Source organism: Chinchilla lanigera, unplaced genomic scaffold, assembly GCF_000276665.1.
Source record: "Chinchilla lanigera isolate Chin_1 unplaced genomic scaffold, ChiLan1.0 scaffold00015, whole genome shotgun sequence".
NCBI classification, from domain to species: Eukaryota; Metazoa; Chordata; class Mammalia; order Rodentia; family Chinchillidae; genus Chinchilla; species Chinchilla lanigera.
Window position 1 is genome coordinate 6,863,615 of NW_004955416.1, and position 16,929 is coordinate 6,880,543.

A 16,929-nucleotide genomic window follows, 5' to 3' on the forward strand; every position below is an offset into this window, starting at 1 on the left:
TCCATTTTCCTAAAAATGACTCAAATTTATCCTTTTTTATAGTGGAGTAGTACTCCACTGTGTACAAATATCATTTTCTTTATCCATTCATCTGGTGATGGACATACAGCAAGGCCCCAACTCTGATCCCACACACATAGGAGTCATGTATGTCAGCACGGGCAGTCAAATGCTACCCTGATGACAACATTGCCTCTCAGCCACTCTCCCATGGAAACATTAAGCCTTAGACTCCAGTTAGCAATACTTCTGACCTTTTCTAGGATCTATAAGACTCCAAAATCTGTAATGATGTCTCCATATACATTACACTGCCTTGCTGAAACTGCTACCTGTCTTGTTTCATAGGCACATTCTATTTTAAATCAAACTATAACTTCTGTCCTTGTACACCTCCTATTAAGGCACCTGCTATCCCTCTAGACATCTGGTTTTTGTAAACATAACTCTAGTCCACTGGATATGTCTGTGTGTCTGAATCCTCGCTAAAGACATCATTCATATACATTTCCACAGGCCCCTAAGTCTCATGCAAATCAGGATAGTGGTTGTTTAACTGACTTACTGTTTGTCCCCATTCAGTAATTATTTATTGAGCATCAACAATGTACTAGATACTGTTCTACATGTTGGGATCACAGCAGTATTTGAAGCAAAGTCCTCATCCTCACAGGGAGGGGAATAGCCCACTATACAAATAAGATCATTTCAGGGTCTAAAAGTGCTACAATGGAGTGATGTTACAAAACTGGCAGGAACTACTTGAGGTTAATGGTCAAGGAAGCTCCTTAGAAGTGACATTTGAGTTGCAATTTAAAAGATGAGTGTAAGCCAGAAGCAACTAGGGAAGAACATCCCCGGGCACAGAGAGCAGCCAAGCAAGGTCAACGGCTTTCTGTGGTTTTGAGCTTGATGCGTTAAAGAAACTGTAAGGTGCTTAGGAGACAATGGGGGAATCTCTCAGATTTGATCCTCTACCTTTCACCACTTGCTCTGTGTCTTCCATATCTGTATTGCCTATTTAAGTTGACAATGCTCAGATTTTAATCTGCACTTGGGCACCTGGACCTTGAGTAGCAAGGCCTCACTCTCCACTCCAAGCCGTAAGCTCTGATCAGCTGAGGATACTCATCTCAGCCTCACAGAAGTCCTCTGCATTGACCATTCCAAAAGCGAGACACTGGTCATTTGTAGTAGAAAACACAGAGCAGCTCATCCCCCTAGCCAGACGCCTGCTAGATATCAGGACTTCTACATGCCACAAACTGACTGTGGTGGGAGCTACATTTCTCAGGGCTCACCCATAGCCTGGCCAGATGACCAGCACACTTTTGAACACACAGGAAAGCATAAGCCAGCTTCCAACACAGACACTGCTGAGCTCATCATCTCCTGGGCAGTTACTTCTAACAATGACAGTATCTTTTTTTTCTTACACAGCTAGATTATTCTCCCTTGCTATTAGGTTTTCATATTAATTAACAAAAACTATGTATGAAAAACTATTGATTAAAACAGATGTTTATCTGAGAGATAAAAATAGTCAGAGGTGGAATATTGATTCAGGACAGTTGTCAAAAAATTTCCCAGTCCAACAGAATCTCCTCTGGACTTCTGCTCCCATTCAAACCACAAACCTCTGCTAACTCCAAGGCTTTCATCAACCTCTGTTCCCAGGCTCAGCACTCCGAGCCTGAGCATGACCTTCCATTCCTGACCTCTTCCACCACCACACCTAACCATCCTCCTCCATGCCATGACATCCTCCTCCATGCCATGAGCATCTCTCCAGCTGCCAGCCATCTCTAGCTCCTGCTCAGTTCTTGTGGCTCTGAAGAATCTGCAAGCTCTAAGGCAGAAAGTGCCTGGTGGAAGGGAAAAGCACAGCAAAGCTGTTCAACCTACGGCAGCCAGGAAGCAGAGAGAGAGGAAGAGCCAGGGACAAAAATACACCCTTCTAGGTCATGCTTCCCGTGACCCACCCCCAGGCCCTAACCCCCAACAGCACGTAATCTCCTCAGTGGATTAAGCCACTGATGAACATGGCACTCCCATGATCCTCAAAAGCCCCATGCCTAAACACATGAGTCTTTTGGGGGACGGCTTAGATCTAAGCTGAAACAGAAGTCACAATACATACTGAGTCATCTTAATAGGCACTGTTCAAGTATCAACTGGTAAAAACTTTGTGATAACAGCCAAGAATCAGGCAGAACAAGCAGCACAGAAACAAGTTCACATTCTACACCAAACCCAACACAGTGACTGAGTGCAAAAGAGAAGTGATAGTTGTGACTGAGGAAAGGCACAGGGACATTCAGCTGTGCCTGAGACGTTTTGTTCATCTTTATAAAATATGAAAGTGAGCTATTTCAAAAAGATTTAAGACAAATATTTTCAGAAAACAAATACTTTAAAATGTTAAAGTATTATTACTGAGTGGTGGGTTTATGATAATTTATTAATCTTTTGTATATATTTAAAAATCCTCAAAAGAGGTATGGTAGACACTGTGAAACGACAGGAAACCGCTGAAGAGTAAAGGGCAACTGGGATGTGGGAAAAGAGAAGGGAAAGAAGGAGAAATTCTGTATGTATGTATATACATGACAGTTAACATGGTTGTTCTTCTGTCTTCTATTTCTATGCTGAAAGAAACTGTCAATGAGTCTTTGATTGACCAGTATTGCAAGTCTATTTCTGTTTTCATGAGAAGCCACTTTGAAGATATCAATATGTAATACAACAACCATTGTTAATTCCCTACCACTTTGTTTGTAACTCTGTATTGTCTGTACTGTGCTTGTGATATGTTGTAAAATGTTGTATGTCTGTTAATGTTTCCCTCCTTTTATCTTTAAAATAAAAAAAAATCCTCAAAAGAAAAAAAGTGACGGAGTCATGAAGAGAGACTATACATGTTTGACACCTTGCCTCTAACCCCAAAATTTTACCCAGAGGGAGAAACTTTCATCAGGAAGACAAAATAAGAGTGAGGTGTGGTGGTACACACCTTAAAAACAGTACTCTGGGAGACTCCAACAGGAGGGTCACAGTTCAAGTCCATCCTGGGCAACCTAGCTTAGTGAGACCCTATGTCAAAGTAAAAACAATAGTAATAATCATTTAAGGGCTGGGAATGTCGCTCACAGTGAAAACCTTAGGTTTACTTCTCAGTGCTTAAAATATTTCTCTTTTTTTTTACTTAAAAAAGGTATTCTAGCACTTCTGGCTTAGTCCTTAGTCTGAAAGTTGTTTAGAGTGTCTTAGATTTGGTGAAGCAAGTTTTCCAGAACTGTTTCCCAGAACTATTACCCGGGATTCCTTAGAATCAAGAGTGGCCACCAATCAAAATATTGTTTGAGTCACTTTAAATGCATTTTTCTATAAATTGCTTTGAGTGCAAAAGCAAAAGAAAATAACAAATTAACTAAACAGGAGCAGTTGAATTTTCAGCACAGGCCATCAAAAGAAATCTTTGTGTGTATTGGGGAGAAGAGGGTTTCTTTAAATTGATACGGTGATAATTTGGAGGGTTTAGGGCTATACATTTGGCTTACTGAGTTTTTAACCATGCCCTATAGTATGTTGAGAGGCTTTATATATAATTATTTTCCTTTTATTAATAATCTTTTATAATGCCCTAGTTTCATGATGGAATTTTAGTAGCACCAAATTTGCACAAAGCAAAATTATGTAATTAATTAAGTTCTAAAATAAATGACTTAGCTAGACTAGGAACAGGAATTCTGGAAATAGCTATCGATCTGGTACAGCACTAGCTTGAATTTAATGCCTAAAATGGGGCTTAAAACTATTCTGTTTAGGTACCTCAGGTACGCTCCTCTTCCAGATCTCAAGTCTGTCCTATTCCTCACCTGAGAGGTAGGTTAGCCTCACTCAAGTTATGGGCTCTGCATTTGTCCTGGGCTACATTCTCAGACACATGGGAACTACTAGATTAAAAAGACAGAGAAATCATGTCAATGTTTTATGAATGTAAAGTAACAAGAAAACAAATTATACTTAGAAAAACTATATTCAGCAAAATTTATGCAAATCTTACATTATATGTCCAAAAATAGATCCATGCACACCAATGAGTTGCAGTACTCTTCTTACCAAAATGCTCACTGTGCCTCAGAGCACCTTAACTCCTTCTAGGTGCTCTCAAAAGGCAAAAATTGGTTCTTCACATCCAAACTCAAATTTATATATCATAAACATTCCAATATCTTTTTTTTTTTTTTTTTTGGTCTTTTTGAGACAGGGTCTTGCTATGCAGTTCAGGCTGGTCTTAAACTCACTTTGTAGCCCAGCCTGGCCTCGAACTGGCAACAATACTCCTGCCTCAGCCTCCTGATTGCTGGGATTACAGGTTTGTGCCACCACACCCGGCCTTCCAATATCTTTTAATCAGGTGCTTCTCTCACAAATAATTTTTAAGATATTCCTCTATTAAGCCTAATTTATTTAAACACAAATATTGTTTTAAAAAAATATTAGTTTGAATCATATGAAACTGCAATGTTTGAAGGTCAAAATGGGTAAATATTGAAAATATATAAACAGATATACACATCTTTATTTTTTTTAACTTTAACAGTTCTTTTTTTCTTTTCCTATTATAAGCGAAATATATATTTGAAATAATAATTTAGATTTAGAAAGATAAAAAACTCCCCTGACCTCTCAACATAGCCCACCTCTGTTAAATTATCCATGTCGACAGCCAGCTTCCATACCTTTCTCTGAGCTTATACAAACTTTTCTATCAACTATTTATCCTTAATATTTTTCAGGCCATATTTCTCAAACAATTCTTGAGCTTTCTTCCCCCATTCTACTACTAACTTTCCTTAATTTTCCAAGGCATTTTTACTCTGACCAAATCTCACCATTCTACTGTATAGCAATCTAAATTTTGACTAAATGTCATCTGGAATCAAGGCTAACAATCAGCCCACTTTCTGTTTTTAATATGTTTTACTTAATTTTTAACTTCTGATTCTGGCAACATGGAAGGTTAAATTTTAATGACCTTAGTACACTACTACAAGCAATTAAAAATGATGGGTAAAACAGATGATATCTTTAAATTCATGGCTGAAGTTACAAGATATAAAAGGAAATAAAGAGAGAGCAGGGTGCTTACATTGAGGGATGATTTTTTTTTTTTTTGACCAGAAAAAAAGGCCCCCACAGCTAACTTCAAGTTTCAACAACCATAAAGACTGAATATTAGACCTCAAATATTAAATCCTCTCCTAGAAGCAAAGAGTTGGAATGGAAATCTCTGCATGAAGTCAGAATCCTCAAAGCACAGTAATCTCAGTGGAAAAGAGGCTTAAAAACTGTCCTATACCCCAGAGAGATGACGAGGTAATTTGTCTTTTCCTTTGGTTGAGTCTTCAGCTGAAATAACACTGACACCTGGTAAGAGCAAATGTCAAAGTGTTGTGAAGGCTACTTCTATGGCCAAGAACTCACAGAAGGTCTCAAAAAGATGATGAGCTCAGGCTCAAAAACTCAGAAACACACAAGAAAATGATTTACCATACACAAGAGTTGGCAGACGGAATAACATCCCAGGGTAATAACCTGAAATAGTATCTTTAAAATTATGAAAGAGACTGTTTTAAAATGCACCTGAGATTTAATGTATAGGCAAGAAGGAACACCACTGAAGAAGTGTGTTCCATGCCTTAGAAAGAGAGGTACACTATGACAAACAGAGCCACAAGAACTTACAACACATACAGAGCCTCGGACTTCATACTTATTACTACAGGCAAGAAGGCAGTGTTATGTGTTTTACGTCTGGATGTCCCCTCAAAGCCTCCTGCAGTGAAGAGGCTGGTTTTTAGAATTTGATTGGTTATGGGTGTGAGAGCTACACCGGCCCTGGGGCGGATAGCTTTGCATATATAAGGGAGAAAAAGAGGCTGCTTGCCGCCACTCCTCCCTTTTGCCCTGTTGCTTTTGCTGTCTTCCGCAGCCGTGAACCCATGAACATTCGCTCTTAGCCATGTGCCACTCTTCCTTGGAGCCAGCCAAGTATGGACTGAAACCTCCACAAACTGTAAGCTAAATAAACCTTTCCTTCCTTAATTTTGGGCATCAGGTATTTTGTCCCAGCAACAAGAGAAAAGTAACCAAGACAGGTGGGTAGGTGGTAGCTATAGGCAGGGAGCAGACAGAAGTTGGGGCAATGTGGTTGAAGGGTTTCAAACACGTTCTGCACAAAGCTGAGTCAAAATATAAACAATTTTTGGCACTGGTTTGGCCCTGTGATTAATGGATGCCAAATTATCATTACAAAATCTATAAAAGTTGGTTAGAATAGAGATAAAAGAAGGAATTAAAACCATAAACAGCAAGATACTACTCCTCTCCTATTCTTTTACAGGTGTGTAATTCTTTTGTAGATGAGTCTAAAACCCCCTCTACTTTCCTCAGTGGCTTTTATGCTATAGATTTGCACACATGATATGATCAGAGCTTCCTAATAGAGCCATCCAATTTATTTCTCTCTCTTACTGGCAAATACATAAAATGCTCAGTTAGGCATGCTTTCTGTTTAAGATAGAGGGTTTTACTTAAAAAATACCTTTAAACCAGGCATGATGGCACATGCCTATAATCCCAGCACTCTGGAAGGCTGAGGAAAGAGCAGGAAATGTAGCTCAATACACAGCACTGGGTTTAATCTCCAGTACTCTAAATAAATAAATAAATAAATGAAGAAATACCAATACATTAACACATTAACAGCATTTAAAATGATTACTTAGCATGCTATCATGTGAGAATGGAAATACAGATACTGGTAGACAGGACATTTATACAGGGAAATAACTCAAACTAACCTTACTTGGCATCCAAATGATAAAAAGAAAACAAGAAATACCTGAAAAGAAGTGGTTCAAAACTCAAAAAATGAGGGTAGATTTTCTGAGAATTTTTTTTAACTTTTTAGCTTTGCCTAGGGCAGTGATGCTGAATCTTTTAGAGCTTTCAGTGGTAACAAAATGGTAACAACTGGCTGCAGTACCTGGGCCATAGGTTCGTCACCACTGGTCTAGGGGTCAATCTTTCTAAATTTTGTCTATAGTCACTCCTACATTCCAGGGGAAGCAAAAATTCCTCTGCATTTTTATCTTTCTATGACTACTAAAGATTTTCTAGCCAGCTAACGTGGAAGATCTGACAGACAAACAGTTTTCACCATGGCTTCCGGTCACTCACTACTGAATCTAAATGACTCATTCAGAAAAATGTCATGTGGCAGAAGTCTGTGGCCAAATACAGAAGAAATACTTTCAGACATTTAGATATCCCCAAAGGAAAACATAGCCATGTCTATTTCTTCCTATTTTGAAATAAATTTCCTCCCATTCCATAAAAATCCCAGCCAATAAAGGAATTAAAAACATACTTTATTTGTAGAACCAAGAATATCTGGAGCTGGTGCTTTGGGACCAAATTTTTAAAAGTGACTAAACTGAAAAATCTAGGCAATAAGTTAGTTATGTTGTCTACCAATATCAGAAATGTCCTACTACCATACCTTATCAACATATAGAGGGATATTTTAAACCATGTAAACAAACATTGCTCTAAAGAGAGCCTCGCACTTCTAACCCTAAAGCAAAGGATGTATTTCAGTAGTGTGGGACCATGAAGTAAGGTCCCAAAAAAAATAGTATCAGTAAGGAAAAACAAGACAATAGACCAAATTTTAAGTATATCTTCCTTCTCCAAAGAGCTCACCAGAAGGAACATCTGTAAAGGCAGAACTGTTTTAAATATTTGTGGAGTTAGTTATTTTAGATGACAGCAGTTCAGCTCCTGTTAAAAACATTACTGTAGCAGAGTTCTGATGCAGCCAAATCATTTATGGCACCATTCCAACAGCTATAAATGCCTAACCTCTAACAAAAACAAGGGACATTAGCACTCATGAAAAGTCTTATGCTAGTTTTAGTTCAACAATCTCAGGAACAGGACGCTATCACCTAATTCTATTACAAGTAAGCCTCTATTAATATGCAGGATAGGTCATTAGTCTCTTTCATGACTCCATTTCCAGATTATAGTTTGTTTTGTTTTGTCTTTCTGTGCTGGGGATCAAACCCAGGGCCTCATACAGGTTACTCAAATGCTCTACCACTAAGTCACATCCCTAGCCCAGTTTCTAGACTATGTTTTCAAAGCACATAAGTAACTTTTTCAAGAGGAAAAAGATTTATTTGTCTCTTATTTATTCCCTGTCAAAGATTTATGATAATCTTTAAATGGGATGACATCTTCAAAAGTTTTCACAAGATCAAGAAAAACACCAAGACAATTCAAAGGGAAAAGAATCATCTCTTCAACAAAAAGTGCTCAGATAACTGGACATTCACATACAAAAGAATGAATTTGGAACCCTAGCTACAACATACACAAAAATTAACTAAATTAAAGAAGCCAGATGCCAGGTGTGGTGGCACACGCCTGTAATCCCAACACTTGGGAGGCTGAGGCAGTAGGATCATTACAAGTTCGAGACCAGCCTGGGCTACAAAGTGAGCTCAAGGCCCACCTGAACTGCATAGTGAGACTCTGTCTCCAAAAAAAGACATAAATAAATAAATAAATAAATAAATAAATAAATAAATAAATAAAATAAAGAAGCCAGGCATGGTGGTATATGCCTGTAATCTCAGCACTTGGGAGGCTGAGACAGGAGGATCACCACAAATTCACAGCCAGCCTACACTACAAAGAGAGATCCTGTCTTTAAAAAAAATTTTTCTGATAGAAGAACTAAATGAATTAATGAGCTAAATTATAAGTCTCTTGCAAGAAAACACAAAAATGTTTCTTTATAACTTTGGACCAGGCCATGGTTTCTTAAATACTATAGGAACACAGGAAACAGCAACAAAAAAATTAGATAAATTGGACTTCATAAAAAAAACCTCTTCTGTTTCAAAGGACACTAACGGGAAAGTGAAAAGACAACTTGCAAAATAAGAGAAAATATTAAAAAATCTTACATCTAAGAGGTCTAGTATCCTGAACATATAAGGAACGCTTAGAATTCAACACAAAAAGATTAATAAATTTTAAAATAGGCAAAAGATATGAATAGATATTATCTCAAAGAAGATACATAAGTGGGTAATAAGCAAAAATTAAAAGCTGTTCAAAGTCATTAGTTATTAGGGAAATATGAATCAAAACCACAGTTAGAAACCATTCCATACCCATTTGGATAGTTATATTCAAAAAGACAAATAATAACAAATATTGTCAGGGATGGGGAAAAAAAGAAAGAAAACAGAAAAGGAAAGAAAAGAAATGAAACCTCACACACCTTTAGTGGGAATGTGTGAAATGATACAGTCACTTGCAAGAGTCTGGCAGTTTCCAAAAAGGATAAACAAGTTTCCATATGACCAAGTAATTCCACTCCACTTGAATATAGGTATATATTCAAGAGAACTGAAAGTATGTCCACACAAAAACTTACACATGAACATTCATAGCAGCACTATTCATAATGCCCCCAAAATGAAAATAACCCAAATGTCCATCAAATGTTAAATGGGCACACAAAATGTGGTATATCCACACAATGAAATATTACTCAGAAATAAAAAGGAATAAAGTTCTGATACATGCTACAACATGGATTGCTATGGTTTGTATCTAGATCCACCCATCCCCTCAAAGCCTCCTGTGCTCCTAGGTGGGGCTTTTGGGGGAGACTGGATCATGAGTGTGATACTGGATGAGTCCACTGATTGACTGATTTAGCGTGGTTCTGAGTGTGGGTGAGGAATTTACTGAAGAAGGAAGACCCACCCTAGGAGTGGGTGGCACCAACCAATAGGCTTCTAGTCTGGATGGAATAAAAGGGAAAGCAGAAGGAAGGCTGCTGCTTCTACCTGCCATGCCATGGACTGCCTCTCTACAATGCTCCTCTGCCATGCTGCCCTGCTTGAAGCCAGCTGTCTATGGGGTGAAATCTCTCCAAACTGTGAGCTAAAATGAGCCTCTACTTCTTTAACATGTGTATATCAGGTATTTTGTCCCAGCAACAAGAAAGCAACTGAGGCATAAATGAAACCTAAGAATTTGCTTGGTGAAAGAAAATACTCACATATGAAATACCTAGAATAGGCAAATCTATAGAGACAGAAGGCAGCTGGGTATACTGGCACAGGCCTGTAATCTCAGCACTCAGGAGGTTGAGGCAGGAGGATCGCCACAAGTTCGAGGCCAGCCTGGGCTACATAGTGAATTCAAGGCCAACCTCAACTGTATAGCAAGAACCTGTCTCAAAAAAAAAGAAAAAGAAAAAAAAAAGCAGAAAGTACTTTAGTAGTTGCTTATGGCTCAAGGTATTGATAGGAAATAGGAAGCAACTATAAATGGGTACATGGTTTCTTTGTAGGGTGATGAAAGCATTCTGAAATTCAATAATTATGATATTTGCACAACTCTGTAAATACACTAAAACTTGTTGAGTTGTACCCTTTAACTGATTGAATTATATAGTACATTAATTTTATTTCCATAAAACTTATTTTTTTAAAGGTTTTCAAAGAAGAATTTTATTTCCAAGAATTAGAAAGTGGAATGATTATTTAAAAGGCCAAGATACACTTACAAAGGCTGATAAAGGAGATGCATAGGGCTATCTACCAACATTTCATTTAGATGGAGGTTACATTAATTTTTTCTCCCTATCATATCATACTATAAAAGAACAGGTTTGGAATACATTCATCATATGGAAATCAAAGACAATGTGAGAGAATTCAATTCAATATATTAGATATACCTAGTCAGGTTAACTATTCACCCTGCCTTTTCCTGACTCTTTAGGTTAATTTACAATATCATATACTTAATGTAGTTTGCTAGGTTTCTAGGTGTACCAAAACAGAAACAGCACACAGAAGTAAGACCAATGATATTACATTACTATTGGCTATAATTATGGTTAACTAAAAATGATTCCACATAACTATGAATTATAATCATAAGGACAAACTAGTATTAACACATCTTCTACCACACATTTAAGGAACTCCAAGGATCATCCAGCTATTATCTGGTGAATTTCAAATCATACCAAAGGCACAAGTGTACTTTTTTATCAAACAACCATGACGAACACTGCTGGAAGACTATAAACAAGCATGAGCAAAAATGGTGTTTACCTATATCGTATGTTGAACAGATTCAACAAATCAGTCCTTATCTCTCCTTTTGCTTTCCTATGCTGGGGATGAAACTCAGAGCCTCTCACATGCTAGGCAAAAGCTCTGCCTACATACATAAATAAATAAATAAATATTGCTTTCCTATGCTGGGGATGAAACTCAGAGCCTCTCACATGCTAGGCAAAAGCTCTGCCGCACAGCTCTATCTCCAGCCTCCTCCCATAACTTTCCTTTGAAGTGAATATTTTAATGACCACCTTATGGAACAAGCTATAGATAAACTGGACTGTGCTTGGGGTTGTCAGTTTCACAGTGGTTCACTACAGACCATTTGTGGGTGGTCTGCAGAGGCTCCTGTAACAAAATACCATAGACTGGGTGGCTTAAACAACCTTTATTTCTAAGTTCTGGAAGCTAGGAAGTCCCAGGTGAGATGCCAGCACAGTCAGGTTTTAGAAGGGCCCTCTTCCTGACTCTCAGACAACTGTCTTCCTGCTATTATCCACACGTGGTAGAAATAGAAAGACAGAGCTCTCCGGCACTGAGCCCACCACGAGGACCACACCATGATGTGATATACATCACGGTGGGGTATCTGTGCCCCGCATATGAACGGGTGAGGCACAAATATTCTGTCCATAACAGTGGGCAGAGGGAATAAAGCATAAAAAGAAGAACCACAGATATGGTGGTTGGGCAGGAGGAAGGAAACCTGATTTCTTTATTTTAATTTTTTTTTTTTTAAGTTTCAGCGTAGGATGCACAAATGTTGGCTACTGTCCACAGTGTTAGTATTCTCTAAACAACATCAAACTCATTTATAAAAATCTTCTATGCCTCCAATGACAGGCACAGATGACAAGCCTCCACTCTGTGCAGGAGTGGCTTAGAGGTAATAGGTTAGGTCATAACCACCACTTTTTAAAATTAAAACACCAAAGAGGGGACCAGCTTTTTCACTGTGAATCCATGGAGAAAGGAAAAAAGAAAGACCAGACCTGTGGAGTTCAATCTAAAGCATTTACTGGAAATGAAGATTCCAAATCTTTATGAGTCTTTGATTTTACACTGTTAAACATGATGTAACCATCTACTAACTGAAGGGAAATCTAAATTATTTGACTCTTTCCAAAATCCTCTGATATCTGAAGATATCCCAAGATGTTGCATAAAGAAGGCCAAGAAGAAGCTAGGCATAGTGGCGCATGCCTGTAATCCCAGCAGTCAGGAGGCTGAGGCAGAAGGATCAACAAGAGTTTGAGGCCAGCCTGAGCTACATAGTTCAAAGCTAGCCAGAACTACATAGTGAGATGTTGTCTCAAAAAAGAAAAGGAAGGCTGAGAAACTCTAATTTACTCAAGCCCCCAAAAGCATATTATCGGAATAATATCATATATGATTCTTGAGTTCATTTTCAACAGAGAAAGTAATGTTCCCTTTGGTTAAAATATTGTATTTTCTAAGTTGTTAAGGACATCCCCTGTTACAAAGCTCTAAAACAGTTTTCAGAAGAGCTACAAGACATCAATAATACTGTGAAATTATTTTCACGTAATAGTAGGTCCCTAAAAGCCTAATAAAAGGAAATCTTTAAAAAAAAAAAAAAAGGAAATCTACTTAGAGAATATGGGAAGCAGATTTGCATTTGTTTAAATGGAAAAAATAAAAGATAATTCATTTGTCTATGCGTGGAGACAGAGGAAATAAGTAGACTACATCAACTAATCAGCTATTTGTCCTACATACTATTCCATCCTCCCACAGTTTTACCTTTCTCCTGTTTCTACTCTATATTCTTTAGTTTGGGGCTTTCAAACTATGCTTCCCAAGTTTACTAGCCCTGCAGCTGGCTACACAGCACTTTGGAACTTACACTCTGTCTTTCCACTGGCATTACCCAGAGAACTCCAGTGTACATAGATACGTCTGAATGGATCGGACCCTTGGAGAACAGTGAATTAAGTGAATTAAGAATACCACTAGCTAACAAGTACACAGGGCAACATCATGATTCAATCAAGCTTTCAAGGACACCAGAAATGCTATCTATTCTTGCATTTTCTGAAAATAGAAAAGAACAAATGGAACTGTCTCTTAAAGCAGCCCACATCCAGTAATATGAAAGAGGGGAAATGTACCCCTAGGTCTACTCAGGCATAACTGAAAATCAAGGGGATAATAGTCTCCTCTACAGAGATATCTGTGAAAGCAGGTTTTGCATCTCATTCACAAGTGCTGTGTGGAAAAGCAGAAAGGAGAGCAGGTTTACGTATAAATTCCTAAATCCAACACAAGCAACAAAAATGGAAAGCAGAAGATACATTTATTATATATCTTGCACACACATGCTCTGTGTTCTGTTTCAATAGCAATCAATTGTTTTAGTCAAGCCAACAAAAAGAAATTTCCCAATACCATCTTTCTTCAAAGTTACCAATACAAGGAAAATACATACAGATATACAGATATGTATCTATAGCTAATGTACATACATTAATGGACACACACACGTTACATATTTCCTCCAGGGGCAACCTGCAGAAATAAAAATACAGCCACTTCTCCTCTCCCCCAGTAATCTACACTTTAAGCTTGGCAAGACTGGAATTTAACTCCATGTATCATATGCTTAGTATCTATTGGATGTTCCGTGTTCGGTAAATGAATGTGGAAAGTATTTGGAAGACAGGCTTTTGTTTTGTTGATGTACGTATTTAACATTCACGCGTACAAAACATATATATCTAGACAATCACACTGATGTCTTACTGAAAATGCCCTTGTGATAAAAAGTGGAATTGGTATTGCAACAGAATAGAACCTGCTGTTAACAATTAAAGAAACTATGAAGGGAAATTTCAAACATTTAAAATTCTTCCAAATATGGACTTTTCGTGTCAGTTATCTTGGTTTCCATGGAAATTAGGAAAAATAGCCTATTCCTACTTTGAAACAAAGACTGCTCTTGCCCATAATGTCACATATAATCACAAACAATCTTTTCATATCCTTATAAAGCTATATCAGAGAATTTACACATACAGTATTTCTAAGTAGTATGCAGTATGTTGGACAAGCTTCAGTGGAAATGAACATCTGTCACCTGTCATTTAAAGAGTAGCTCTAAAAGTATCCTTTAAGAGTAGTGAGAAGTACTGGTAATTCTCACACTAGTGGACACACGGCTTTGCTAGCCACTCGTTTCGGTCTGTCGGTCTGTTCCCTGAACAAAAGAAAACACTCTGTTGTGTATAGACTGGGGTTTCGTTTTGTTTTGTTTTATCCTATCTTTATTTTGTACTTCCAAAAACATAAGTAGGGAAATAGAGTAGGTTTTGTTTTATCTGAAGGTTTTTAAAAATCGGAAGGCAACATAAAGTTAAACTTCACATGTTTGTTTGCCACCAAATCAATGTTCTGAAGAAACCATAAAATACACACAAAATAAGCTTCTTTCAAAATAGTTGTTTTGCAACAGAGAGAGAACATAGAGTAGCCCAAGACGCATCTATAACAGAGAGTAATATTCCTTCCTCACGACAAAATCCCACGGAACCTTTGTTCTATTTGTAAACACGAGCTGAGGGCAGCGCTGCTTCGGGTACCGGAGGTGAAGAGGACGCGCCCACCCGCGCCCCGCCAGGCCGTCGGCGGAGGATGGCCTCCGCGGACCCTGCACGGTCCTCTGATCATCGGAACTCCGCGGCTTCCAGCCTGGGGTCCACTGTCCCCGCTCACCTCCCCTGCAACTGCTCCTCCTCCAACTGTGCGCGTTCTGCCGGGCACCCCGCATCCCACGGCGGCCCGGCGGCCCCGATCGCCGCTCCCCGGCCCCGTGCCCTCGGGTGGCTTACCGAGGAGCGAGCCTATGAAGATGACGATCTGCACGGTGGTGGTGAACTGGCGGTACAGCTGAGCCTCGCCGCCCAACTCCCCGAGCGCGCCGCGGTTCGAGCCCGCCGCCGCGGCGCCCGACGTGTTGCGCGACTCGCTGGCGTTCGCGGAGAACCAGCTCCCGTTGTGCCCCATGGTGACGCTGGGGCTCCGGCTCCTCTCGCCGCCCGCCCCGGGCGCGGAGGGACGCGCGATCGCTGGCGGAGCCCTGGAGAGCCCGGGCGGCCGGCGGGTCCCCTCTGGTCTCCACATCGCCAGCACCGCTGCCCGGGAGGCGGGGTGCGAGGGAGGCGAGGCCGCGCCCCACGGCCGTCCCCTCCCGGGTCCCCGTCAGCCGCCCCCTGGAGGCGCGTCGTAAGCGCCCGCGTGCCTCGCCGTCCCCGCCAGCGGCCAGCGCGGCCGAGCGCCCTCCGCAGGCAGCGACACGCAGAAGGGGGCGTGAGCCGGTCCCGGGAGCGCCCTGCGCTCCCGCCGCCCCCTCAGCTGGGTTCCCTCTGACTCCCGAGCGCCTGGACGTCCCTCTCGGGTCCCCGGGGCTCACGGGCTCGGCCCCCCTGCTAGCTGGGAGGACAGCGTGGCTGAAGCTGTTTGTCAGCCCTGCTGGTTTCGAGGCCGGAGGGCGATGTGAAACCTACGAAATGCCCGAGCCGGGTGGCCAGAGCTCAGAGGGGACCCAGAGACCCAGTCGGGGCCCACGGCCTGGGCGGGACGCCCGAGTCTGCACAGCCTCGCCCCGCCTGGAGCGCTGTCAGCCAGGACCCCTTTCTGCAGCCCCTCGGGCCCGCTTGGCCTCTGCACGGCCAGGCGTCCCGTTTCCCTCTGGCCTTCTGCAGGGACAGAGCTGGACGGCCTCACGCGGACGAGGGAGGGTGTCCCTCGTGGGGTTGTGACACCGACCCCGCGGTTGCCGGCTCCCGGCGCGTGCCTGGGGCGGCCGGGGGCGCGCGGCCGGCAGGGACGACACGTGACGCGCGCGGCCCCGCCCCGCTTGCTGGCGAAGGGGGACGGCGCCATCTTGGCCCCGCGCGCCGTGACTTCTAGGGTGCGTGGGAGACGCTGAGGATTCGTGTCTGGCCGCCTTGGACGCGCTAGCGACTCCTCCACGAGTTCAGTTCATTTACTACCCTCGTTTCTGCTGCGAGTCTCGTCAGCCGGGGCTGCCCGCAGGCTCATAATTACACCTGTGAGGGGCTCTCAGCCAAGCCTAGAGTGTGGTTTAAGCGTTTAAAGGTGGAATATAGAAACGTGCATCGTTAACAAGACCCACTTCTGTAACGTTCACAGCTTAATGGAGTTGTAGTGGATTCCAGCAATGAAGAGTTGTGGGAAGCATCTTCCTGCTGAGCTGATGGAAAGGTTGGGAAGCAGGGATAACCAGTAAACAGAAGAACTGGCAGAATAAGAGGTGCCAAATGGGCGAAAGAAAGTTATTCAGCATCCAGAGGAAGGAGCTAGGAACAGAAAAGGAGACGGGAAAGACAAAGACTTGTTTGGTTTGACTTCATGGCAACTGGTTTCTTGCTCTTAAGTGTGTAACAGAGGTCTTTGACATGGTGAAGAAGGTTAGGTCCAGGACAATAACCCTTACAATGACTTAAATTACAGTTATTTTTTCGGTTGCCTCAATTTGGCTACTTCGTTTTCACTAGAAACCCTTGTTATTTACTGTTCTTTGAAAGGCAGAGTCACCAACATCTAGCACACTTCCTTAAGGAGAGTTGGAGAATGTGTGTGGAGTTGTTTGGTAATATTTGCAGAAATATTCTTACCCATTTTAAAGCTCCACCACCTATTCAAAACTATTGGGATAAAG

At 41.1% G+C, this 16,929-nt stretch overlaps 1 protein-coding gene across 1 annotated transcript in view; it reads right to left on the reverse strand.

Moving 5' to 3' along the window:
* Gpr176 (G protein-coupled receptor 176) overlaps positions 1 to 15,464 on the reverse strand; it is a 143,289-nt gene extending 127,825 nt beyond the window's left edge. Inside the window, exon 1 of the mRNA XM_005381210.2 lies at positions 15,077 to 15,464. Coding sequence (XP_005381267.1) covers positions 15,077 to 15,368 — 292 coding nt within the window. The 5' untranslated portion in view covers positions 15,369 to 15,464. The remainder of the gene's footprint in view (positions 1 to 15,076) is intronic.
* Positions 15,465 to 16,929: the final 1,465 nt, after the last annotated feature.